Source organism: Carassius auratus, chromosome 9 (genome assembly GCF_003368295.1).
Source record: "Carassius auratus strain Wakin chromosome 9, ASM336829v1, whole genome shotgun sequence".
NCBI classification, from domain to species: domain Eukaryota; kingdom Metazoa; phylum Chordata; class Actinopteri; order Cypriniformes; family Cyprinidae; genus Carassius; species Carassius auratus.
Genome location: NC_039251.1, coordinates 15,817,958 through 15,843,521, shown reverse-complemented (window position 1 = coordinate 15,843,521; position 25,564 = coordinate 15,817,958). Strand labels below are relative to the sequence as shown.

The window sequence follows — 25,564 nt, the reverse complement described above, 5'->3', positions numbered from 1 at the left end:
CACAGAACTTTGTTTTTAACAGCATTTTTTAAGTATCTTCCACCCAAAAATGTTTTTATTCCTTCTTGTTTAACTGCACAATGATTCACAAGAGACATGGCCAAGACAAAAACATCAATAATAGTAAAAAGCATCCAACTCCCCCACCCCCCACACACAAAAAAAAAAACAGGCAAAAAATGCATCTGTACATAAGCATCTCTCAACAAAAGTGAGAAAGAGAAGATCTCCTCACTAAAACCTGAACTAATCTCGGTCTTTGAGGACAGGTGGCTTAAAAAAAAAAAAAAAAAAGATATCGCCCAAGGCTGCTGGGGCTTCAAGACCTCCATTCCCTCCGCTCTTCCTCAGATCACCTGCTCGCAGACAGGTTTAACCACTCTTCCAGTCGTGGAGAATCCCAGCAAGGGTAGTGCCCCGCAGCCGCTTGCATTCCCACACCTCCTCTACTTATCTCCTCCGGACTCCTGCTCCTTGGCAAGGCCTCGGATAGAGAGATCGTACACCACCTCCTCGATCTTCTTCACATCATACTTGAGGCCGTCATAGCGCTTGCGAAGAGGGTCGTTTTTTAAGTTAAGCAACCGAAATCCAGAGTCAAGTTCATTGATAAAGTTTGAGATCCTAAGCGGACGTCCATAGTCACCTGCGGTCACGCTGTTCACTGCCAGCCTCGACTAAATGGAAAAAAAAACAGGTACATTGTGCTTTTAATTGCATTCACATTCCTTCCGCTCTTGCCAAAGTTTATTTCACATCAAGAAGGCAAAAACCAAAATAATGCCCCGAAATATCATAAATGCACATCTGCATGCTCAAGTTAATAGAACTGCACCTCGAAAACTTAATTTTTCCATTCTGCTGCTCACATCTGAAGTTGCTTTTAACACATCATCAAATGTGAATGACCCTTAATTCTGGTTGCCACTTGTCATAAAATTCTACCTGAACCTGAAAAGTTTGTTCACCAGTGTTTAGATTCTGAAAAAAATTAGACACCCAGTCTGCATTATAAGCAGATCAACGGTATGCTCTATTGGATAACTTTATACAATTATAATTACATACTTGCTCAGTATGACTTCCTACACTTACATAAGTGTGATTTATTGCCCAAAAAAGTGAAAACAAAAAATATAGTTAAAGATGAATACCACTGATAGCGTTATTTTTTCACTAGTGTAAATGGGGCCTTGGGACAATTACTGTTTCTATAGCAACCTGAGATTTTAACGGCAGCTGCAGTGATGCAATGATTTCATGAATTGGCAAATGGCTCTTTTACAGAAAAGGCAGGACTATTCCACTATATTGTGTGTTGCACTTTCTCCAATTCGTAAATAATATGAGTGCACCATCTTTGGAAATACATTGTCACACCACAGGCCCCGCCCATCAGCAGTCATTCGCTTAATGGCTGACATTTGTCTACACTGAATGAGAGCGTGGTGTCAAAACCCATTATAATCATTGACCCTTTCTACACTGGACACAGTATAAAGGAACTTGTTCCATTTCTGATGTACTCGACACATTTGAGTCTGCTGACAACAGGACAAATGGAAGAGTAAAGCATGTTCATTGTCATGCATTTATGTCTCTGTACAGCCGTCAAAAGGATCCCAGCGTCAGAAACAAGTGGATGGTTTTATTTTAATGCCACCTACTTGCATACAATAGTGAGGGGACGGTGATATTGTTTCCTATGCAATGATGTTAGCCAATAAAAACAGTGGCTGTTTACTGAGAAGCCTTAAAGGACACAGCCCTTAAAAAAAACTTTTTATTTTATTTTAATGTAAATGAACTTAAAGGAACATATTTAAATAAATAAAAAATCCATGTCTTGATACCTTTAATGTAAAGTTAATGTAAGCATGTGTGTTTAAATATAGTAGCAGGTACATCAATGCTACTAAAGAGGATTCGTTTGGTAGTTTTAATGAATTTGAGGGAAAAAACACTTACCAGCTCACTGGCCAAAATAAGAACTCCTGCAAGATAGTCTTCCACATCCAAATGAAACCCTTTTTCTCTGTCGACTTCAACTGCGTAAGTGTAAATTACAATCAATCTACAACAGTCTCACAAGTATTTAAGATAGAGACAATATAAATAAACGTGAACATTACATACTTGCAAGTATTTTTGCCACTTCCTCACGTGTAACCAAGGACTCGCTTTCCAGGTATACCACAAAAGCAGCAAGGAAGGCAAGTCGTTGAAGAACAAATCTCCAGTGTTCATGATACCTACGGAAAGATGAGGATGTGCCAGTCTTTAATAAAATTATGAAGGCTAGAAGCATGATCAATTCAATCACTGAAGGAAAAAAAATAATTTAAGAGGCATCTACACTAACCGATAGTACTGTTCCACAGGGAACTTAGTTTTCAGCTCTCCAGTGTGGTTTCTTACAGTGCAGAACAGCTCTCTAGCCTTCAAACACTTGCTGGGAACTGGACGAGGGAGTGAAAATCTATTAGAAAAGACATTAGGTAAACAAAAATACCAAGTATTTTAACTTACTGTCTTTGAAACCGCTTGGTTGATGGACACTTTGAAGAACAGTAAGGATCTCTCTTGCTGTCTGCTCCAGAACTTGGACAACCTTTCTTATGTCCTACAGCAAGAGCACAGAAAGATAAGTCACCCGAGAGCACATATATGGATAATAAACAGTAAAATTCAAAAAGAGATCAGCAGAACTTTACGTCAAGATTTTGACATCCGTTGCAAATTACTATATCTAACTCAGAAGTCACAAATAGTTTTGCTGTGGATATTACTGAGAAATCAATAATTTACGCAGAGGTTCTGCGACACTTGCATAACATCCCAAACAAATTTCACGTTGCTTTTTTTTTCCTCCAAGGAAACCTTTTTTACGTGTAAGTGCAGTTGTGTACCTCTCGAATATCTTGATCGGCACTCAAAAATCCTTGGATGTAGCTAAACATCTCCGTTACAGACATCTTCAAATGTGCTGGCTTATGCGTCGCTCTTTACTGTGACCAGCTGCTCCAAAAATATACACTATTTTGATAGTGTATGGATGTAAACGGATAAAAAAAAAGTTTATTAATCGTCGTGATCGCGAATCAAACAGTCTGTAGTTATAACTGGACTCATCAGCATGCACGTTTACATCTGCCCCTCCTCAGTTCGTCGCATAATAATGACGCAATGATCTTCTCTATTCACGCATGTTGCTGGTAATCCAGACGCCCTCTGCTGTCTTTGCTCAAATTCAACTTTCTTTATGTGTGTGTATAGCTCTATCTATATCTATATCTATATATATATCTATATATCTATATATCTATATATATATATATATATATATATATATATATATATATATATGTGTATATCTATATCTATATATATAGATATATATATAGATATATATAGATATATATATGTGTGTATATATATATATATATCTATATATCTATATATATATATAGATATATATATATATATATATATATATATATAGATATATAGATATATAGATATATATATATATATAGATATTGACAAGAATATCTAAATAAAAATATAGAGTTTATTTTTTTTACACTTGTGATGTTTATAAGTGTCATATCTTTCATTATTTTCTCACACAACTTTCGAGGTGTTAAATCATTTGGAAAATTTTATAATAATAATAATAATAATAATAATAAAATTAGTTTGTACGATATAATCCCTATAGATACAATTATACAATAAATGTGAATAAGAAAGCTGCAAGATATGTTAAATAAAGTATAAACTGTGTGTATTGTACAATTTTTTTGTAGCTTACCAGAGGTTAAGCAAGCGGATGATAGAGACAGGGCCATCAGACAGAGTGGTAACGGGGGTAATATTATTAATATAATAATAATATTAATACATTATTATTATTATTATTATTATTATTATTATTATTATTATTATTATTATTTATGAGGTGTTGTGTGACTGGGGCCCAACATTTGGTGCTATGCCCCTGGATAGAAATAAAAGAAATGCTAATTTTTACTTCAAGATAAATTACTAATAAATTATAGTAGTTACTCAGAACTGTCAGAAGCAAAGCAACCAAAATCACAAGAATAAACAATGGTCGTAATTTAAAAAAGACTTTTGAAGGATCATATTTATTCATTCATTTTATAAAATGCAGGCCTAATGAATTGCACAACTGCTTTTATAATAAACTAATTTATGAAGAACATTTATAGACTTAGGACAAATGTTTTGCTATTTTATTCCTCGTTTTTATGCATTGAATTTGACTTTTTAAACAGATCACCTGTGTTCTAGACATGTCTGGTCGCATATTCATTATACATGTTCGTAGAAATACTATCTCTAGTATCATTCCACTATGTTGTCAGTGAGAGTGAGGCTGTAGCTAAAAACCTAGTGAGCCACCTAGCTAGATCGCATTTCATACAACATGCGGAACATTCCAAGCGCTTTTTAAGTGTCCTGCTTGTTGCCTAGGTAGGTAGAGGCTGCACAATAGATTTAGAGGCAGGCCGCGCGAGTCACTTCCGGTGAGTGTTGCGTGGCTGTTAGCAGTACTGATTGAGTTCGAGTTCAGACGCTCGTCTCGCTGCCGCAGAACCAAATGAACGCCCTCGTTTCCCTTACCTCCAGACGTGACAGCACTGAAATGATGCAGGATCTAGACATCCCTTCCTCACGAAACATGGACACCGTTAAGGGGAGAACATTAAAGGAGTGAATAACTGTTACCGACAGCATTATTTTTTACTGAACCGGATCGTTAGCTTAGCTGGCTAACAGATAGATTTTCAGTCTCTCTCTGCTTCTGGGTGGCGTTGCCCAAGGCCGGACACCAGCGATGGGAATCCTTTTCACAAAATTATGGAGGCTTTTTAACCACCAAGGTACGGGAAATAGTGTATTTATAAAAATAATTACATAACATTCAGTTTAAATATTGACTGGCTATATGGGGTTTAATAGCTAGCAAGTGTCTGCTAACCTGCTGCTTTCGTTTTAAAACAGCGATGCTTATTTACGACTGAAATATGTATAACCATGTTGTAAATACAAAAATATTCTGAGAACGTATCATTACATTAAAACAGTCGATAAGGCTTCAGTAAACCTGCCTAAGATGGTTCAGGACTGACTGCTGACAGGTTCAGGCTCTGTTTATGGAGGTTAGAGCCCTGATATTTTAATTTTTTACTTGCTGATAGGTCATTGTTGTGTAACATGTCAAACTCTGACGCGCTAATGTAATTTTCGTATAAGAATAAAATGTGGTTGAACATATTTATTGGCATTTTATATTTGAGTATTGTTATATTCCCCTATGCAATGACATGTTTGGTTTTATGTATTTCGTCTGCAAATACATACAACTTACCAACTGAGGTAAAATCAATATAAAGTGAATGTGAAAGTCAGTTGTCAGCACTGAGAATAGACTAACCTGCTTATTCACCAGCCTTTGAATCAAAAAGTGAAACACCCATTGCATTATTAAGCCTGAACTCTTGTGCCTCTTTCCTCTCTGTGATTGTGCATGCTGGGCATTTTGCAGCGCTGGTCAGCCTGTGTAATCCTCAAAGCACTGGGGTTTGTGTCAGCATTACTGGTTACACGAGTCCATGGGATAGCCAATGGTCTCTCATTTATTATACATGGTGTAGGATATCCATAAAGCATAATCTTGTTTGAAAGATTTGCACATCAGTTTATGGGGAATTGAGCATGTGCACATTGTAACATAACCCAGTGGAACGTTTCTCTCCAGGTCTCACCTTACTCATTAGCTGAACAGATCGTTGTGATACGGGAGAGCCTTGTAACGTGAGAGTTGGAGACTGTTGCCTACAGTCGGTGCAGCACCCTCAATAGTCTGTTTTATTTCTTTTTGTTTAGATGAAGTAGCCTTATAGTAAGTCATTAATGGTGACTTATTATTGTTCAGAATTTTGGGGTTGGTAAGATTTTTATGTTTTGAATGAGTCTCTTATGTTCAACAAGGCTGCATTCATTTGATCAGAAGTACAGGAAATATTGTGAAATATTACAATTTAAAAGAATGGCTCTCTATTTTAATATCTTTTAAAATGTCATTTAGTTTATTGATGGCAAAGTTGAATTTTCAGCATTATTACTTCAGTGTCACATGATCCTTCAGAAATCATTCGAATTAATGCTGTTTTACTGTTTGAGAATCATTTGTCTATATTAGACTGAAAACAGTTTTGCTGCTAAATATTTTTTTGGAAAATGAGGATACTTTTTTTTTTCCATGATTCTTGAATAGAAATCTCTATTTCAAATATAAATTTATTGTAACATTATAAATCTCTTTATGGTCACTTTTGATCAATTTGAAGTATCCTTGCTAAATAAAGGCAAGGTATTGATTTTACTTTTATTTTTTAAATAAATTTTACCGACCCCAAACATTTAAACTAAATCTTTTCATGCCTAAAACACAAATCCGTGTTTTGTTGTCTATGTTTTGCATCACACTGCAGAATTGCCTTACACAGTTGCTTCAATTCTTTCACAACATTTCATGCAATTGACAGAAGTGATGGGATGATATAATCAGAGCCTGGGAATGGATACATTCTAAGCCCTTCATGCGCACTTGGTACCACTTGGATTTTTCTTTGTTTATTCTTCAGTTTCATGTCTGTTCTTGTTCAGACTAGTATGAAACTTTACAGGAACAAACTTTGAGAATGTGAGTGTAAGGTTTCTTCGAGATGTTTCTCAGTCTTTAGGGAAGATGTTATGATAGTTGACACTGCAAATGAAATCCACCAGCACTGTGATAAACCGGCTAGTTCTGTCTTTTTGTTTTACTTGTCAACTTTGTGCATTACTATTGTATATTTATATTAATGTTAATGTTAATGCCTTGCAAATGAAACATTTTTCTGTCACATCCACAGATGATCTAACTGATGTCACAGACTAAAGTCGCCTGGCTGGTTACATAGATTATGATTTGTAGGAATTGCACAAATGACTCGTCATAGTCTTGGGATGGCTTGTCATAGTCTTGTATTTCACAGTTTTCAAGAAAATAAAAAGCAAAGTAAAAGCTTCTATTAAAGTTGGATCATTTACAGATATCATTAAACTTTTTTTTTTTTTTGAGACCTTGTCATGCCTGTTTATGAGCTCTGCTAGAAAGTGAGACCCAGAACCATGTAACTCCAGCCATCTTTATAAATCTAAATATTGTATATTTGAATGTGCCATTTAGCCATGATCTTTTCTGCTACGAACAAAAGGACTAGGTTTTAATCCATTTTGTATGTTCTTGTGAATACAAGGAATGAGAAAGCAGAACATTTGATTGAAGTGCTAAAGCTCATAAATTAAAATCCACCCTAACCTTTGAACCTTCTGTGACGTATGAATGCTTAGCTGGCATGATGAGATGTCATCAGTTTCACAGTGTCTTGGTAAAAGCATCTCATTGAAATGCTTTCATTTGAAAATTTCCTCTTTTGTTTGTTCATTTCAAATGAAATGACCCAGTCTAACAAGAGCAAGACTGAAGTCTTATCTACAGAATGATCTTTTGAGAGACCAAAGTTTCTGTGTCCCCAAAAAGGACAGTGATCTATCTAGTGTGCATACTTGTGACTCATTCTGTAACACGTCTGAATGGGTGTGTCTGAATGTCCTTGAATACCTTTTCAGGTCTGTAGTAGTGACGTGGAGTGCGGTGTTTTCTTCTGTTGTATGTCTATTCATGGTCCTTGTGTTAACTCAGATCAGATGTCTTTCTGGTTTCTTTCTCTTTATTCTCCAATTCATATTGTCTGTCAGTCATCTTCAGGTTCAGGGTGAGATGAGAATTATGATCCTTTGAAAACTGGTTCATTAAGTTGTTCTTAGACAATTGTGGTTTGATCTTTACTGAAATAATCATATTCGGCTATCATGCCTAAGAAGTTTATCAACCCTTTACCTTTTCTGTCACATCAGTTTCAGCAGATCTGAATCTCAGCAATTCTTCAAATGTTTCCCCACATCCTGTCTGTGGATGCTGATTTCATTTCCCTTTTCTATTTAATGGTTTTATCAAAATTATAATTGTGAGAGACCTCTATTTAATGTACAGCCAAATTAGTTTTCACAATCACTTTTATGTTAAAAAAAAAACACCCCAAAAAGGTGACTGATATGTGTATTATATAAAACCTGTTTCCTCTGTTGGGCATGTTTTGTGGACCCTGGCGCAGAAAAAAAGTGCTGGCTATTTAGCATGAGACAGTCAGTTAAATTAGATTAAGATATTTGCATTAGCTCTACATAAGCTTTTGCCATTGTCAGGCTTGATAAAGTGTGGTATGCAAAGTTCTGTTGCAAGTGCAGCTAAGCATTGTTTTCTCTTGTGGAAACTATTCAGTCACCTTTACACACACTCAAATGTGTTACCACGTCAGCTTGACTGTCATGCCTTTGACTCATTTACAGGTGCAAACAACTCTATCCAGAGTCTTTTAGTATTTGATATTTAATTGGTTGCAACATGGTTAATGGTGCTGCACAGCATAATAATCATAGTAATATTACACTTGAGAAATGTTACTAAGATGCTAGGCAGGCTTTTTAAAATCAGATAAGTTGACTGTATAAAGTGCACTGTATTATCTCATACACAACTGTTTGTGGTTAATATAGGTAATAAACAGTGCCTTTGAGGCTGGATCTTTTGGTCTCCAGGGCAGCTAAATCGTGTTTGAGACATGCGGCATATTTTACTCTGGGTTTGGCCATTATTCAGTTAGATTTGCTCAGTTCCTTTCTGTTGGAAGAAAAGACTTTGACACCACCCATTCTACTTTGAGTGTGTAGGATGACACACTGCTCAATAACACAGTCAAATACTGGTTTTACACATGATTGTATATTAAATATTCTAGCTAAAATCAAAGATGAATGGCTGCAATGCTGGGTATGATCTAAAGTGTATAAAACATGTATCCTAACTGTCTTCCTGTTTTTCCCCCAGAGCACAAAGTCATTATTGTTGGGCTGGACAATGCAGGAAAGACCACCATACTTTATCAGTTGTAAGTACTATTGCACTAGTTATAATCTAGTAGTCCATTCTTGATTTAAAATGTTATAATTTAAAAGTTCGGGGTCAGTAAAAACAATAAATTATGTTTTAAAAGCAGCTTAATATTTCTGCGGAAACTGATATTTTTTCAGGTTTTCTTGAATAGAAAGTTCAAAAGCGGCATTTAATATAAAAACCTTTATAACATTGTAAATGTCTATACTGTCACTTTTGATCAATTGAATGTGTTCTTGCTGAATAGAATAATTTATTTATTTTAAAAAAATCACAGGTTTATGCAGTTGTGTGATTTACAACATGCAAATTACAGCCTCGTTTTGTAGTGTTTTTGTATTTGTGGTATTGTCCTATGTGTTGTTCTTTTTGTGCTCATGTCATTTTTGTCATCTCCAGCTCTATGAATGAGGTGGTGCACACTTCACCCACCATAGGCAGCAATGTGGAAGAGATTGTGGTCAATAATACACATTTCCTTATGTGGGACATTGGAGGACAGGAATCGTTACGCTCGTCTTGGAACACGTACTACACTAACACAGAGGTAGACACACTGAGACCACTGTGAAATGATCTCGAATTATAAAGAGTATGTGTCATTAATGTGTCTCTCCTGTGCAGTTTGTGATCGTGGTCGTGGACAGCACAGACAGAGAGAGGATCTCAGTTACCAGAGAGGAGCTCTACAGGATGTTAGCCCATGAGGCGAGTATATGTATGGCACTATGAGAGCTGGTGTTCATGCTCACATATTTGCTGAAGGGATTATTCTGAGACTGTCTGGTTTTCATCATGCTGCTTGATTTCAATTCCTCTTTTCTCTTTATTAGGATCTGAAAAAAGCTGGTTTGTTGGTTTTCGCCAACAAGCAAGATGTGAAGGGTTGTTTGACTGTTGCTGAGATTTCCCAGAGTCTTCAGCTTACCTCTGTCAAAGACCATCAGTGGCACATCCAGGCCTGCTGTGCTCTCACTGGAGAAGGGTAAAGCCACAAAAACCTACAGAGCCACACAAAAAATATGTTTTACAGAGATCCAGTTAAATTATTTTATTTTTTCATCAGTAGAAAAGTGTAATGAATCACAGATTATGTGAAAGTCTACTGTTGTAGTAATTTTGGCTGAATATAGAACTAGCATCGATAGAAGAGATGAATCAGTATTAGATGTCTAAATGTTGCTTAGACAGCAATTGCTATCAGACAAATGCAGACATGTCCTTGTGTTTCTAGTCAGTGCTTGTTTTTATTAATAAATCAAACAGACAACTATGGAAGATGCCTATTTTCACCACATAAGGAAAAGAGAAGACACTTTGTAAATCATAATTATGATGTACAGAGTTGAAATTGACTGCTTTTTATCTTGTAATTTATACTTTTTGTCATAAGGACTTTTTGGTAATATTATGACAACATTTTAAGAACCTTAAAAAATGTTTAAATTGGTGTTAAAAGTAAAAATTATGACAAAAGGTGGAAACATAGCATGTCATAAATGTGACTTTTTATCTCAGCATTTAGATTTCAGTGTTATGACTGATTTACCAAAGCATGATGTTTGTTTTATAGTGGAATTAGCTTCCATGGATAACCCTGGCCAATGCAAAATTTCATGAAAAGTATCAAAGCAGATTCAATTGGCCTTTTTCTAACTCCATTCTGACTGCTTTTTGGATGCATACAGATCCCATAATGCACAGAAAATAATGTTTAAATACAATACAAGTTTCAAGTCATAATGTGATCCAGAAAGTCAGTGGATTTCGTAACAAAGTCTGGTTGGTCATTAATGTTTGCTGCACCTCATTTTATGGCCAGGGTCATTAGTTCAGAGGCTTTTCTCTGACTGACAGACAGAAAGCACAAATGTCTTTCTTTGTCCGATTTACAGACAGAAAGAAAGGAGCATTGTTAACTGGCCGAGCTGAATGTCTCTTTCCTGTCCGCAGGCTCTGTCAGGGTCTGGAATGGATGATGTCACGGCTGCGAGTAAGATGACCTCTGACCTCAGATAGCAGTGTGCTCTCTCTATCTTTCCCACTGGACGTGGAGGCCGGGTGTCGCTCACTGTGAAGGTGACCCAGCGACGTCACCAGAACTTGTTTGATTTATTTATTACAGATTATTGAAACCTGTGAACAAACAATCTGCAACTAACTAAGTAAAAAAAGTCAGGACTTGCAAGACAGCATAAACTCAGTGTTTTTCTGTGTGAATGGCCATTGAAAGAGTAACGGGTGTTGCACAGACCTTGGACTAACTGGTCTCTAGCTGAGCAGAACCCTACCTGGAGTGGCCTCACTGCTTTGCCCAGCTAGTTGACATGGTGTTGCCCAGTGTGTACAGTCCAGTATTTTCATTAACCTTGTGCCTGCACCTGACTCTCTGTCTCCTCTGCAGTTAGGAGGAGACCCATTACCATGCAAGAGGAGACTGCACTTATGTAAAATACAACTAAATAAAGTGTTTTTATCTGTCATGATAAAAATCTGTCTGTTTATTTGTTTTATCATTACACTTTAATTATCTACAGATTTTTTCCCTATGGAGCTTTAAGTACTGTACTGTCATAATAGATCATGTTGAGCTTGGTTATTTGTCTCGGTCCTTTGGTTACCTCTAGGGGGCGACACGTGGTTGAAAGAGAACTTCTCATGTTAATTGTTAAAAAGGAATTTAAAATGTTTAACTTGGAAGAAAAAAAGGTTTTGTTTAAGAATGATATTAGTGTAATCTTGGCAGAACATTTATACTAAAATTATAGTCATTTCAATACATACCACAGACCAAACATATAATATTATCACAGAATTCGGACTTTAAGAGCAGGTTAATATTGTAATTCTTTACTTTTTATTAAGAACAGAACATTTTAATACATTTAAAAACTCTTAAAAACAAGGCTCCCAAAAGTTTACTTTTGGTTCCTGAAGTAAACTTTTTTTGGTGTTAAGAAGATTTATAAAATGTAAAGAAGCTTTTGGTCAAAGGAAAGGATCTATGGATGTGAAATGTTCTTCATTGTACCTTCAATGCAAATTAAATACCTTTGATTTTAATAGTGTAGTTTTATTTAAATGTGAAGAGAAAGTGTTCAATTATTATTTTCAGATATTTTTAATGTGGATAGATTAATTTAGAAATTTTACTTGCTGTCACTGGTAACAAACACAATGCACTTTTAAACGGTATCTTAAAATATAATTAAATGGCCAAATTATTATTTTTTTAATTTATTTTTTAAGACAATTTTAGGGGAAAAATGTTTCTGTAACCTGGTTAAGTTTACCTTTAGCGTTAAGCTTTCTTTTTAACAGCCTTTAATTGTTGTTATTCTGGTCCTCTTCACACTGAAGAGTCCTTGACCCTCGACTGATCTCATGTGGAACATCAGTACATAATGACAGGCAAGACACCATTATCCTGATAGTCATTTTGTATCTATCTGAAGCAGGACAACACATCGATGTCGTGTACTTGATATACACTTATATTTCAAAAACACTGCACAATGACATTTCCACTATACTGTGACAATGCAATTCCTATACAAACTAAGCTACTTTCAGACATTTGATTTTGCAGATAATGTTCATGCAGACTTTAATTTATTTTTTAAGTTTAGTTGCTGGAGTCATGGTAAACAGGTTTCCTCTAGCACACTATCTGCATCTGTGTACCACAGTGTTTTGTTTTTCAGAGTGAGAGATGTGGTTTTATTTTAATGAAAAGTCATCCAAGGTGTTTTAATACTCATCCTGTGTGTTCAGACTCCTTTATTACCTATGCTATTTTTTTCAGTGGCTTAGCTTCAAAGCCTCATTCTACTGTACTGAAGAATTGTGCATAAGCACATCAGTACATGTTTTTACCTGTTCCTGGTATCGCTTTCCATCCTGTTAGTATTTACACTGTAAAAATTGGTAACCTGTAATTGTTATCTTAAAGAACTATAAGTCAGACTTTAGTTTGGGGACCAATTCTCGCTATTGACTAACTACCACAACTTTTGCCTCAATAAACTCCTGATTTGCTGCTTATTGATAGGGTAATAAGGTAGTTGTTATGATTAGGCATATGGTAGGATTAGGGTTAGGATGGGTTTAGGCATAAAGGATTAAAATACATGAATATGTGCTTTATAAGTACTAATAAACAGTTGATATGAGAATTGGTCCATAAACTAAAGTGTTACTGAGCTATTTTTATCTGCTTTAAAGGGATACTCCATCCTAAAATTAAAATGTTGTCATTAATCACGTACCCCCATGTCGTTCCAACCCCATAAAAGCTCTTTCCGTCTTTCCATTTCTTAAAATGTTTCACAGGATGAAAATGTCAGCCAGCTAGTTTAACTTGCAAGCAAACAATCTATAGAATTAACACATTAGCTGTATATTGGTTTTATTTTCAGTGTTAGTCTGTGACAGTATTATTTTATATATTATTATTATTATTATTATTGAAAGACTATTATAGCTTCTATGAGTTATTTACCAAGCTTTTATTACTTCCTATTTTCTGTTTTCATTTCACTTTTAGTTTGCTTTTTTTTGTGTGTCTCGTCATAGTTTTAGTTTTTCAAAACATTAATATATTTTATTAACTTTGCTTTCATTATTGTTTCTTATTTTAAAATAAATGAAAATTAGAAATGTTGCAAATACCTTAAATTATATATATATATATATATATATATATATATATATATATATATATATATATATATATATATATATTATTATTATTATTATTATTATTGGATTTCAGTTAACATTTATTTGATTTCAAGTGACTTTCTTTTTTCTTTTTTAATAACCCTGATGTGTGAAACCCTTGGCATGTGTTAATGCTGTTATGCCACATAAATAAAATACATTGTGGAAATTTTGCAAATTGGTTAAAACGTTTTTTTTTTTTTATCATTAGAATAAATTACATATATATATATATATATATATATATATATATATATATATAGTCCAAATGTAAGCTTTTTTTATAAAATATGTAAATGTTTTTTAATGTGAATTTGAATATGCTGTGTATATAAACGTACATTTGTCCTTTGATGTTAATAACCCTGATGTGTGAAACCCTTGGCATGTGTTAATGCTGTTATGCCACATAAATAAAATACATTGTGGAAATTTTGCAAATTGGTTAAAACGGTTTTTTTTTTTATCATTAGAATAAATTACATATATATATATATATATATATATATATATATATATATATATAGTCCAAATGTAAGCTTTTTTTATAAAATATGTAAATGTTTTTTAATGTGAATTTGAATATGCTGTGTATATAAACGTACATTTGTCCTTTGATGTGATCAGTGCTAGGTATTGCAGAGATGAGATATGAGCATGGATATGAGGACAGTCTGAAACGCTGAGCTGACACAGTCCCAGCTGCCTCTGTCATTCAGCTCAGTCACGACGCCCCACAGTGGAGATCTGCAGAACTGCAGGAGTAATGAGTGGGAATGGCTGGAGGACGTCACTATCAAATTAATATATTTCACGTCCTTAGAGGTGTATAAGAGCCGTGTATTGCTCAAATTGTTCATGAGACGCAATTATATAATGGGCTAAAGTAAATAGACCTACGGCCTCTGTGTTTGAACACATGATGATACCCCTTTACAGCCACAGGATGCTTTTAAAATAGTGTCGGCTGTATTTTTGAGCGTCCCTGAATAGTTTTAATACTGTAACATGCTCATCAGGAGACACCAAAGAAAGAGCACAGAATGGTGAGAGCTGCTGGCTGTCTGCAGAAGCACTTAGAGATGCATTGCAGACATCTGAGGCACTTGCTAAAAAAGCATTTTTTAACGAGTCCCTTAGATAATCTAATGAGTGTTACGAATTCTACAATGATTTTCAAGGGGGGTACGGCATTTAATTTTCGGGAGCAGGATAAAGTACTGCATAAACAGAATTTATGTTGCTAATCCTAATGGAAAGTACGAGAGAGCGGATTACTGTTGGCGCTTATTTTCTGTCATTTACGTTCGTTTTCTACTTACTAGGTGCGTTTGTAGTTTTAAACAGTAGTCAAACAAAATGTCTTCCCATATCTTAATATTATTATGGATATGTGCCATCATTAATGACCTTTCACTGCAGCAGAGTCAGAAACTGCATGCGCAATGAAGAGCTTTTTCATCGACGACAAACGATAACGTTAAGTGACCAATTTCTGCAGTGGACTGTACGTAAATATTCACCTTACCCATCTCTTTTTGTTTTCTATTTTATAAGTCATCCATAAATATGTACAAAATCCACTGCAAACGATTAAGCACGTTAGTCAAACTGATTCGTGAACTAATTAATACCTTAGGGTAAAAGTGATTCTTTCGATCTGGCATTCAGGGGTGCATTTCCCAAAAGCATAGTTGATAAATTAGCAACTTTGTTGGTTCCAATACAATTTCCCATTGCCAACCTACCAAGTTAGTTGCTAACAGGTTATGATTTTGGGAAAGGCACCCCAGAACAGTTAATTAAAATACACATTACATAATTAATGAAATATTGTCAAGGAAAACGATTCTATGGTCTGTCATCAGACAAGGATTTTGGAGTAACATTTGGGGATTGTGCTCTTACTAATTTGTAATCTAACTTTAAACCTTACTGAAATTTCTAAAAACCCCTATTGAAACATATATTTACTTAAAAAATAAAAATGAAATACTTTTGCCAGACTCAAACCCTTAAGTAGGGTGTTCAGACCCCCTATAATTCCCATCTGGTATTAACAAAAACAAAAGTCAACTGCGAGAAATTGTATGAGAATTCTTTCACAAATAGAACGTATTAAAGACATGTCTGGGCAAAAATACTGTCAAAGAACATTTAGGCAAAATCCAGAACAAAATATAAAGGGAATATGTGAAGTTTTATGTTGTACTGAGTTATGTAATGCATGTATGATGGAATGTGCACATGCATTGAGTATAGTGCCTATAGATATAATATTGACTGAGAATTAGATCATTCTTATTGTCAGTCACTCTAGTTGTTTGTAATTGGGTGAACAAGTCAACAGTTTATTTCCCTCTTGCCCCCAGCTTGATCTGATTTCAGCCTCTGGGCTCCATTCCTCAAGAAGTTTCTCTGGCCATCTTCACAGAGAAAAACCTCATTTTGCCCCAGGATCTCTATTACTCCTGATACATACCTCCACAGAACTCCATCTTGGTGCATGCAACATCCCTGCATTCATCATTCAAAGAAACCAGGTATTTTACAGTGTTTTCCTTTCTCTTCCTCATAGTTGCATTAATTATGATTTGCTGAACAGGTGCATTTTTCTGAAGGGTCGCTAATATATATTTAGCTTTCGAAACCTGAGAGTACTGCGCACTGATTGGTGGATAGCAGCACATGATAACTGGAGTCCCATTGCATCTGTGAGCTGTTGCCCAGCATTTCTCAGGAGGGAAGAGTTGGGGAGGCTCTTGCAGCTTGGGAAACGTTTTAACATTAAAGTCACCGGTAAGCAAAGAAAAAACCATGAAATCAAACATCACACCAGATTTCACTCTCCAGCACTCTTTGCATGGCCTGCTCAGTTGGACTGATCATCTTCTACAGCCTGTTGGTAGATGGAAGTGATGCTCAGGGCGATGCTGCTCCTTAAACCACAGCCTGATAAGAATCATCTGACTTTATTGGGCATCATTGCAGGAACAAGAAATTTACCAATTACTCAAAGCTGAAACTTATTCCTGGACTTTGATTTTACTGGAAGAATCTCTGAAGCAACTCATCTCATGGACAGGAGTTTGTTTAAGTCCAATCCACATTCCTCTCAATCTTTCTGATGAAAATGCGCAGAAAACCATAATTTGATGTCATTTTCTAGGAGTCAGGTCCTAAAAAAGAGTAGTTAGTGGTCAGACCTAAATTTAACCTCCAGCCTCAGAAGGTATTGGAGCTCCTCTTGCTAAACAAAGTCAGCCAATCAGGCTGCAGCATTAGCTTACACGACAAATAGATGGAGCGATTCAGAGCAGCTGTCGCAAGGCTTCAAGGAGGTGCAGCATTTTTGGGGGGGTCTTAGGTGTCAAACTCTCTCACCTGCCAAGGCCTACAGGAAGATTTCAGCACAAAATTTGAATTTTTGCATTTGTTGATCAACCAACACTAAAGCATCATCTCAGTCAGAGGAAAACTGACATGTTTTTTGTTTTTGTTTAGGTTTGCAGGAATACATAAAGTGGAATAGCAGATTGGGACACGAGTGGATGGAAAGCAAACACCTTTCTTTACTGTAGGGTTGCTGAAATTCTACTGTAACCTTCTATAGTAAAGGTACGTGAGCATCTACACTTTTTTAGTTCGGTTCTTCAAGTTTAACATTAAAATGGACAGATAATTTCTGGTGCATTGTGAAAGTTATGAGTGTGCTTCAAGTCCTGGTGAAACTGAAATCCTATAGGAAGGGTTACTCTATCTTCCTATGCTTTATTTGCATTCAAATGTATTCAAAAACAGCTGTTTATTTTTCACTGTCTGCAACAGAAGTTAGTTAAATGCTGTTAGTATTTAGTTACATATGTACTATATAGATTACCATTGCTAGTGTCTGACAGTTTTTCATTTGCTTGTGTAGACTCACTAAATCTGTTTGAAGATGGCATCAGAAGAAGAGTATGAAGAAGAGATTATGGAGGAGGTAAGATACAGATTTGATGCCTTGCAATCTATATTTTATCATCTGTTTAGAGGTTGTCCCCTCATTCATTGAAAGAATGACAATAATGCTGCTCTGAATGATTTTGTTTAGCCCTTTGAATAACTTATATGGGCTTTTTAACTTTACGCCCCATCGCTCTCAGTCCTATTGCTATAGTGGCTAACCCTATGAATAGTGATCTATGATATTTCCACCGTCAGCAGTTCAGCTGGAGCTCCCATGTCATATATGATTAGCATTGGATCCCATTTCAAGTGACCTCTTCCTTGGAGGCTCTAGTGCAGTAAATTCCATTCAATGAATGTTTTATTCCCAGTAATTAATGTATCAATGCAGTCTCTTCAATAGATGTAATTCTTTACATATATTAACAAGATATCAATTACATGGCAAACCATCATTCACATGACAGTTAAATAATGACCCCTGCAGCAGTTTGTCATAATCTGATAAGATCTTATTCTGAACATGCTAATGTAATGTTTTCCTGCAAGCCTGAATGGAAATAACCATTGTTAGATATAATACTCTCAACTTTTATACTAACAGTGGGATTATGTTCTGTTCAGAGCAACTAAATCCACTGCAAGCTTCATTACGAGCTGATGTAGACAAAGCAAATTGAATAGCAAGTGCTTAATGAGAGTAATTTTGCATATCGTTTTTTTGTAATTTTAAAGAAATATACCAAGATTTAACCACAGCTCCTCTTGAAGCTTCCAGAAGTTTGTTTGTGTCATGTTATTCATTGAAATACTGTCTGTATGAATTGTAAATGTGTCTGTCTGAGTGTTCAATGGAAGAGTGAAAACAGAAGGTTGATACTTTAATTCAGTATTTCCATGAGAAATAGAGTTAAAGTAGGCCTTGTATACTTTCATCTCTATTTCTGTTGTAACTATTCAAACTAATGCTTTTGGATTCCCCTTGAACATATCCATGAAATGGAAATTCGCCATCTTGCATTTTGAGAAGATGGGAATCTTAACAGAATCTTTTGGAATAGATAAGATCTGATTTCACTACTACTTTCATCTACACTTAGAAGAGGACTGTAACTGTTAATTAAGGTGGCTTCTTTCAGTGGATCCGTGGAAAGCAGAGATTCACATTTTGTACTTTAGTATTTAGCAGATTTTTCAATTACAGTTGTTGGGAAATAGTATAATTTATTATTATTATTATTATTATTATTTATAGGTTATAGTGTTTTATAGTTAATAAAAAAGTAGATTTCAAATTTAGGCAAGGTTTTATTTTTATATGATTTTCTCCCCATTAATGGAAAAGCAGCCTTCAGCATTTGCTGAGCTGTTCTTTCCAGAAATACAAATATAGAAGTGGACATCTACGGCAGACTTGCAGAGAGGCAAATGAGACGAGCCGTGTTGTAAATTACACTCCACTTGCTGTCGACGTCATGCTGTTAAAATGCATTTGGGGGGTTGGGGGAGGATGAGACCTGTGGAAAAAAACATCTGTAAGTTCTGGAGAGAGAGATTTTGATTTACACCATATTTGAATGAATATTCACCATTTTCCGTCTCCTGAATCCTGTCTGTCATAGGAAAAACCATATACAAATCACAGGATCTGAAAACCTAGGTGTGTGTATATGTATTTCTGCTGTCCACTGGTCCACAAAAAAAAAAAAAAGCATTCAGCTCCAGTAAATTCATAGATTTTGAGTGTTTTTTCCTGCTCTGGTTCCACAATATTTGAAGCCTTCTTTGAAGGCCTTTGTTATGTGGCATCCAAAAATGACAGTTTGAGAGAGTCTGTCATGATATCTGACTAAATACCAGTAGGAATATTTTACCATAACAATAACAATAGCTGCAAATAATAGTGGTGAGGTCATTAGGGTGCTTCTGCACCAGCTAGTCAATCAGCTCTGTCAGTTATAGTCAGAGGTCTGCTGGGAAAACAACCACATTATAAGATTTGTATTCCCTAAACAGTTACTGAGATATTCAATTAACATTTAAACACAATATACTAAGTGAGATTTTTAAGAGCAACAATGTATTTGTAGATCAATATAGGCTAATTTTGTTGAGGAAGATCAGTATCAGTCAAAAGCATCATTACAGGTTATTTTTAGATTTCATTCACCCAAAACTACTAAGCGGGGAAACTGCTGACATCTGAGGAAAAACACAAGATACCATTTCCACGAATTAAGATTAATATTAACATTTATTTATTAATAGAATAAAGTCTATGCAAAGTTGTTTTGCTTAAGCTTCAGAAGTCTTTAGTCCACAGGTGCAAATTTATTTTTGATATGTTAAGCTTAAAATGTTAGTTTGAGTATGCAAGTATTTCTGTTCACAGTGGGTGTTTTGGACAGTTTATGATAACCAGGGGTGCGTTTCCTAAAAGCATAGTTGCTAACCTGTTAGCAACTTAGTTGGTTGGCAATGGGAAATTGTATTTTAGATACAATTGTTAGCAACTATGTTTTTGGGAAACACTCCCCAGAGCAGGAAAAAGTCACACTGTAGTGTTTCCCTAAAGTGTGTGATCATCATTTTGAAAGGCCAGAGTTTTTCCTATATTTATAGTACTACTATGAGGAGGGTCCAACAGTCACCACCACGACCACCTCAATGTCTCATGGTGTTGAGGTAAATGATCTACCCTGGTAAAAAGGATCTGCGTCCCTTCACATGCCATGGGGGCTATTCCATATTCCTTTCACATAGCAGCTTAGCTTTTAATAGTAAGATCTGTTTTAATGATACCGACTTAAAGAGTGGATTATTAAACAAACTCCCTTGTTTAACAATTCATGAGTCAGTGAATAGAATATTCTAATAGAATAATATGTTCAAAGTAAGTTCTTAAAGCATATTTCCAAAAAAATAGCCCCCATGATTCAGAGCCATGCAAATGCCACAGCGCTTTAGTAATGACAGTGAGGGTTTGGTAATAGAGCTTTCTGTATGTGTGTTAATGTGATGTCTACTTTTAGTTTATGTCTGCCTATGCTGTAGTATTATGTGGGGAAATGAATGCTAAATGTGCTTGGTTTGACTGTCCCAAAAGTGCATTTTCTGTAGTCTTTCAGCATGTTTTTTTTTAATGAATGTTAATAAAATAACTGTCTACCCAATACAAACTAACCTAACCTGTCAGTGAAATATCAAGTTTAAAGAATTCTGTACAATCTTTTCACTCATTTGTCATATAAAAATTAAAATACTAATTTGCATGGTTTACAAATGCAGAGAATGTTGAAGGTAAGTGTTTGACAATTGGATAATCTTTGGAATCTTTATCTCATCCATTTTCTGTTTTGGTGTAAATCAATATAGGCTAAATAAAATTGTACAGAATCATGCTGCTTGATTGCTTATATATTAGAAAATTCTGTGTTTTGGTCCTCCAACTGTTCCCCATAAAGTGATATAATTTTCCTTAAAGCGCTTTGGCTTTCATTGCTGAAATTATGCACATCTGAAAGATGTTAGAGATGTTTCACTGAACCATGTGCATCTGTCTTAAATGTTGACTGCTGTTTTTTAAGCTTGGACCTGGTGGTCTTCCCAAACGCACAGTTAGGAAGAAGGTGAAGGTGGACACCTCCAAGTTCATGACTCCTTACCTGGCACACAGTCAGAAGATGCTTGACCAGTACAGCCATGTAAGCGAACAACAAAGAAAATATTTTATGCTATTACTGCTATTTTGTTCTTAGTTGATTTAAATTAATTACACCACTACTGTTAATGATCCTAAATGACGCTCATAACTGTGAATTGAATAATTAATAATTACAAAATTCCTCATAAAAATGCATTTTACCACACCATGTCTACAAGCCACAGTTTGAGAACCATTGGAATAAACACAGACATTAGGTAGAATTAGAGTCTGTTGGAGTTTGCTAGATTCAAATGATCATTCAGAAGATTGGATCCAGTAAGTTTTTAAAGGGGTCATCGGATGCGAAATGCACTTTTACATGTTGTTACATCCTATAATTATAAAAATCCACCAAGTGTTTTATATATATATATATATATATATATATATATATATATATAATTCTACTGAAATCATAACCCCTTTCTCAAATCAAGCCATTCTCAGCTTCTTATTTGTGTGACGTCACACAGACCTAGGCCCCTCCCACTATACTTTGACTGACACTAGTGTTTTACCTTAGACCGAGATGTGGTTATTATTGGCTTAGACCCACCATTGTTTCAACGCCGAAGCAGGGGTAGACAACAATGACTCCTAAGCAAATAAAGTGTTTTGGTATTGGATGTAATAATGAACACAGCAGTCATTTACTCCCAACATCTGAGCAGCTGAAGACGCAGTGGATTATTAGTTGTTAGTGTAGGGAGTGCACCCCCCCGATCTACCTAAACGCCTCTATGTTCGCGCACATCATTCGTGATTCAGCTTCACCTACAGAAGAAGTGAGTTTTCCGGACTATAAGTCGCACTTTTTTCATAGTTTGGCTGGTCTTGCAACTTATAGTCAGGTGCGACTTATTTATCAAAATCAATTTGAGATGAACCAAGAGAAAACATTACTGTCTACAGCAGCGAGAGGGCGCTCTATGCTGCTCAGTGCTCCTGTAGTCTACTGAAATCATAGTGCGCCCTCTCGCGGCTGTAGACGTTAATGTATTCTCTTGGTGCTTGGATCTAAATAAATGCGACTTATAGTCCAGTGCGAGTTATATATTTGTTTTTTCCCCCTCATGGCGGATTTTTGGACTTATATGCGACTTATACTTAGGTGCGACTTACAGTCCGAAAAATACGGTATAGGTTTTTTTAAAGAATCTTTGCAAATCGCCTTTCCTTATTACGTGCTAGTTAGCAAGTTTCACAATGAATGCGGCTGTAATTTACCATCTCTCAGACAGCGGCTCGGAAAGAGAGGGGCGTGGTGAGCAGAGCTCATTTGCATTTAAGGCGGCAAGCAAGAAAACAGCTTGCTCTGAAAAGAGCTTTTTTTTACAGGGTAAAAAGGGTGTTGTTTTACCATACCACTGAGAAATTTTAACCAAACTATGTTATAGACTTTTCATTTAGAGCCTAAATAATCATACCAACTTGTGGGCATCCGATAACCTCTGTAAAGAATTTAAAACTTTTATTCAGCTAAAATACATTAAATTAATCAAAAGTAACAGAACTGTCTTACTGGTCTTATCTTGCCTACTCTATAATGCAAACTGAATTTGTATGTTTTTTGTAGAATAAGTACAGGGAGGCATATGAAAAATCAAAGGGGCAGCCCTATGCCATTTCGGCTGACACACCTGAGATGATTCGCATCAAGAAGGCCCAGGAGCAGCTCAGCGAGGTATGTACCCTTGATGGATTTTTTTCAGTCTGTTAGAATATAGTTTGCAAGATCTTTGTCGCGTTTAAAAAAATAAAATAAAAATAAACTTCTTAGTTCAGATCTTCTAATAAACCACAACCAGATGCTTCTTAATTCTATTGGATATTGTAAATTTTTACAAACCATGAATATTTTTGGTAACCCAGGTGAAATACCGTATGGAAGGACTGAAGGCTAAAACCACCAGCCTTTATGATGGTGAGGCTCGTGAGATTGCTCATGTGAAGCACGTCTCTGAACTCATCAGCAAAGTAAGTGCTTGTGTCACAACAGTGACCACCCAACTAGGGTAATGCTGATTCCTTTCCTTGTGTTTTTTATAGTCATAACATAAGTTCTTTATATATGTCTTTTCTAGGTTCTGTACAGGCAAAAATGGGATGAGACTAAGGATAGGTACTTGCTTCCTCCTGATGCCCCTGAGTTGGTTCTTGCTGTGAAGAATGCAGCAAATTACAGCAAGGTATACCTCTGATTCCTGTCTAAATCACTAAAGTGATATGTATACTGTCATTACTGGCTGATTCACCCTCTACTATGATTGAATATCCCCATCAGAAACTGTACACAGAGGCATGGGATGAGGATAAAACCATGTACTATCCATACAGTGACAGTCCAGAGCTGCGCAGGGTGGCCAAGGCCCAACATGACCTCAGTGATGTGAGTAAACTTGTGATATTTTACTGCGTAACTTAAAGAAAATGTAAAACAATTATCATGAAATTGTGTTGTGTTGTCAAATATCTGTTGTGCACTGCCTTCACAGATTGTGTACAAGAAGGGCCATAATGAGCGCAAGGCAAAGTACACATGTCTGGCTGATCCCCCAGAGGTTGAACTGGCCAAGAAAAACTTCGCCAATCGTAGTAATGTAAGATTCCCATGAATTTCCATTTTCCTGAAGTGTTAATAAAGGGTCCTTTTTAGTCCTTTTAACTGACTTATAGCAGTTGACTGGTATATTCTACAGTATTATATTTAAATATCTTCTGTCCCTGCAAAATCGATTGTGTTCGCAAAGGTCTTTGAGAATGAAATGTAAGCTTTAGAAATAATGAAAAACATTTCTTTAATACATCACAGCTTAAATATCATGAGGATTACAACAAGAACGTCAAGGGCCAATGGTGTGAAACCCCTTACTTTGATGTCGCTGTTGCTAGAATGGCTATGGACAACATCAGCGATGTAAGTGCAAGAAATTCATCATGCTTTCCAAAACATATTCTGATATGTTAATATTTCAATTAAGTGCATTTCTCAAAGTAAAACATGCATTTTATTAAAATAAAAAAAAGTTCTTAATATTAAAATCGTATAAAACTAAGTGTCACACTTTGATTTCTCTCCAGAAAAAATATACGGCTGATTTTGAAGATATGAAAGACCAAATTTATTTTATGCAAACAGACACACCAACATACGCTTCCAATAAAAAGGCTCGTGAAGCTGCAAGTACGGTAAGTTTTGGGAATTTATTTTCATTCCTTACCTTTTTCTTTCTTGTCCTTCACACACATAGTGGAGTCTGTAAATCTGATACTACTCGAAAATCCGTTTTTTTTTTTGTTTTTGTTTTTTCATTTAAACTTGGACATAAGCAGAATGTTTTTTCTTTTTTAGGAAATGTAAGAAATGTAAAAATTAAATTAGTAATAAAACATTCTGTCATTTGTGCATTGCCTCCAAATTAAAAATAAAAGTGAGGTAGCACTTGCCGATAGTCATATTTTCTCAATGTATGAAACAACCTTTCCGTGGATCAATCTTTAAACAGATCATGAGTCAGTCCAGAGATTCAGATGTCTGATCTGGTTATCGCTGTTGATCATTGCATACTGATTCCCATTGCCTGCATCACAAATGAGGACATAAAAAAACAGGATTTGACCCGGGGGGGGCAGGGTTTCATATTTTATGGAAGCAGCCCTGGGCGTCGCCATTGGCTAGTGGACCCCCATCTGCTGTTACCATTCCATTGAATCCCATTCATTTTGGCGTCACTTTGACAGCGAATAACTTTACATCTGAGGCGTTTAAAGACTCCATTTGTCCATATTTCTAAAGAAACACGAAAATGTATAAAAGGCTCCATTACCTTGTATCTTACGTTATGGCCGCGTAGAAGCAGTTTTTGTAAAAATAGGCTAACGATTGCATCATAACCTGCGACTCTGTCGCACAGTAGAGAAATTACCGTATGGACAGGAGGAGAAGCTCGCAGGCAATCTTTTACTGTGTATGTGGCTATCTGAGGTATGTGGAGGCATAAAGTCAAGGGAGATAATTTATCAAAATACTTACCAAAATCTGCTCCTGTTCACGCTCGCCTTCTCTGCAAGATTCGGTGGGTGATTCAGATTTCTCT

At 35.8% G+C, this 25,564-nt stretch overlaps 3 protein-coding genes across 3 annotated transcripts in view; 2 read left to right on the top strand and 1 right to left on the bottom strand.

Moving 5' to 3' along the window:
- LOC113108500 (translin-like) lies at positions 1-3,108 on the bottom strand. The gene is made up of 6 exons (XM_026271674.1): positions 2,910-3,108; positions 2,530-2,623; positions 2,363-2,459; positions 2,137-2,252; positions 1,969-2,048; positions 1-677 (listed from the first exon to the last, which is right to left on the bottom strand). Exons 1-6 carry the CDS (start codon positions 2,973-2,975, stop codon positions 447-449), a joined length of 684 nt encoding a protein of 227 aa, XP_026127459.1. The 5' UTR covers positions 2,976-3,108; the 3' UTR covers positions 1-446.
- Positions 3,109-4,558: 1,450 nt separating this feature from the next.
- LOC113108499 (ADP-ribosylation factor-like protein 5A) lies at positions 4,559-11,583 on the top strand. Its single transcript, XM_026271673.1, has 6 exons — positions 4,559-4,910; positions 9,026-9,086; positions 9,491-9,638; positions 9,716-9,799; positions 9,925-10,076; positions 11,045-11,583. Exons 1-6 carry the CDS (start codon positions 4,865-4,867, stop codon positions 11,091-11,093), a joined length of 540 nt encoding a protein of 179 aa, XP_026127458.1. The 5' UTR covers positions 4,559-4,864; the 3' UTR covers positions 11,094-11,583.
- A 5,691-nt stretch (positions 11,584-17,274) lies between these two features.
- Positions 17,275-25,564, top strand: part of LOC113108497 (nebulin-like) — a 57,532-nt gene continuing 49,242 nt past the window's right edge. The window contains 11 exon segments of the mRNA XM_026271672.1: positions 17,275-17,431; positions 17,733-17,795; positions 20,384-20,446; positions 21,349-21,465; positions 23,044-23,151; positions 23,340-23,444; positions 23,552-23,656; positions 23,752-23,856; positions 23,963-24,067; positions 24,280-24,384; positions 24,549-24,656. Of these exon segments, the coding sequence (XP_026127457.1) occupies positions 17,754-17,795; positions 20,384-20,446; positions 21,349-21,465; positions 23,044-23,151; positions 23,340-23,444; positions 23,552-23,656; positions 23,752-23,856; positions 23,963-24,067; positions 24,280-24,384; positions 24,549-24,656 (963 nt within the window). The 5' untranslated portion in view covers positions 17,275-17,431; positions 17,733-17,753.

Coding starts and splice junctions, on each gene's coding strand:
- LOC113108500 (XM_026271674.1), bottom strand. CDS start 2,975: ATGTCTGTAACGGAGATGTTTAGCTACATCCAAGGATTTTTGAGTGCC. Junction 2,624..2,909: donor CCGATCAAGATATTCGAGAG/GTACACAACTGC, acceptor CTCTTGCTGTAG/GACATAAGAAAGGTTGTCCA. Junction 678..1,968: donor TTATTTTGGCCAGTGAGCTG/GTAAGTGTTTTT, acceptor TTTTCCATTTAG/TCGAGGCTGGCAGTGAACAG.
- LOC113108499 (XM_026271673.1), top strand. CDS start 4,865: ATGGGAATCCTTTTCACAAAATTATGGAGGCTTTTTAACCACCAAG. Junction 4,911..9,025: donor GAGGCTTTTTAACCACCAAG/GTACGGGAAATA, acceptor TTTTTCCCCCAG/AGCACAAAGTCATTATTGTT. Junction 9,800..9,924: donor ACAGGATGTTAGCCCATGAG/GCGAGTATATGT, acceptor TCTCTTTATTAG/GATCTGAAAAAAGCTGGTTT.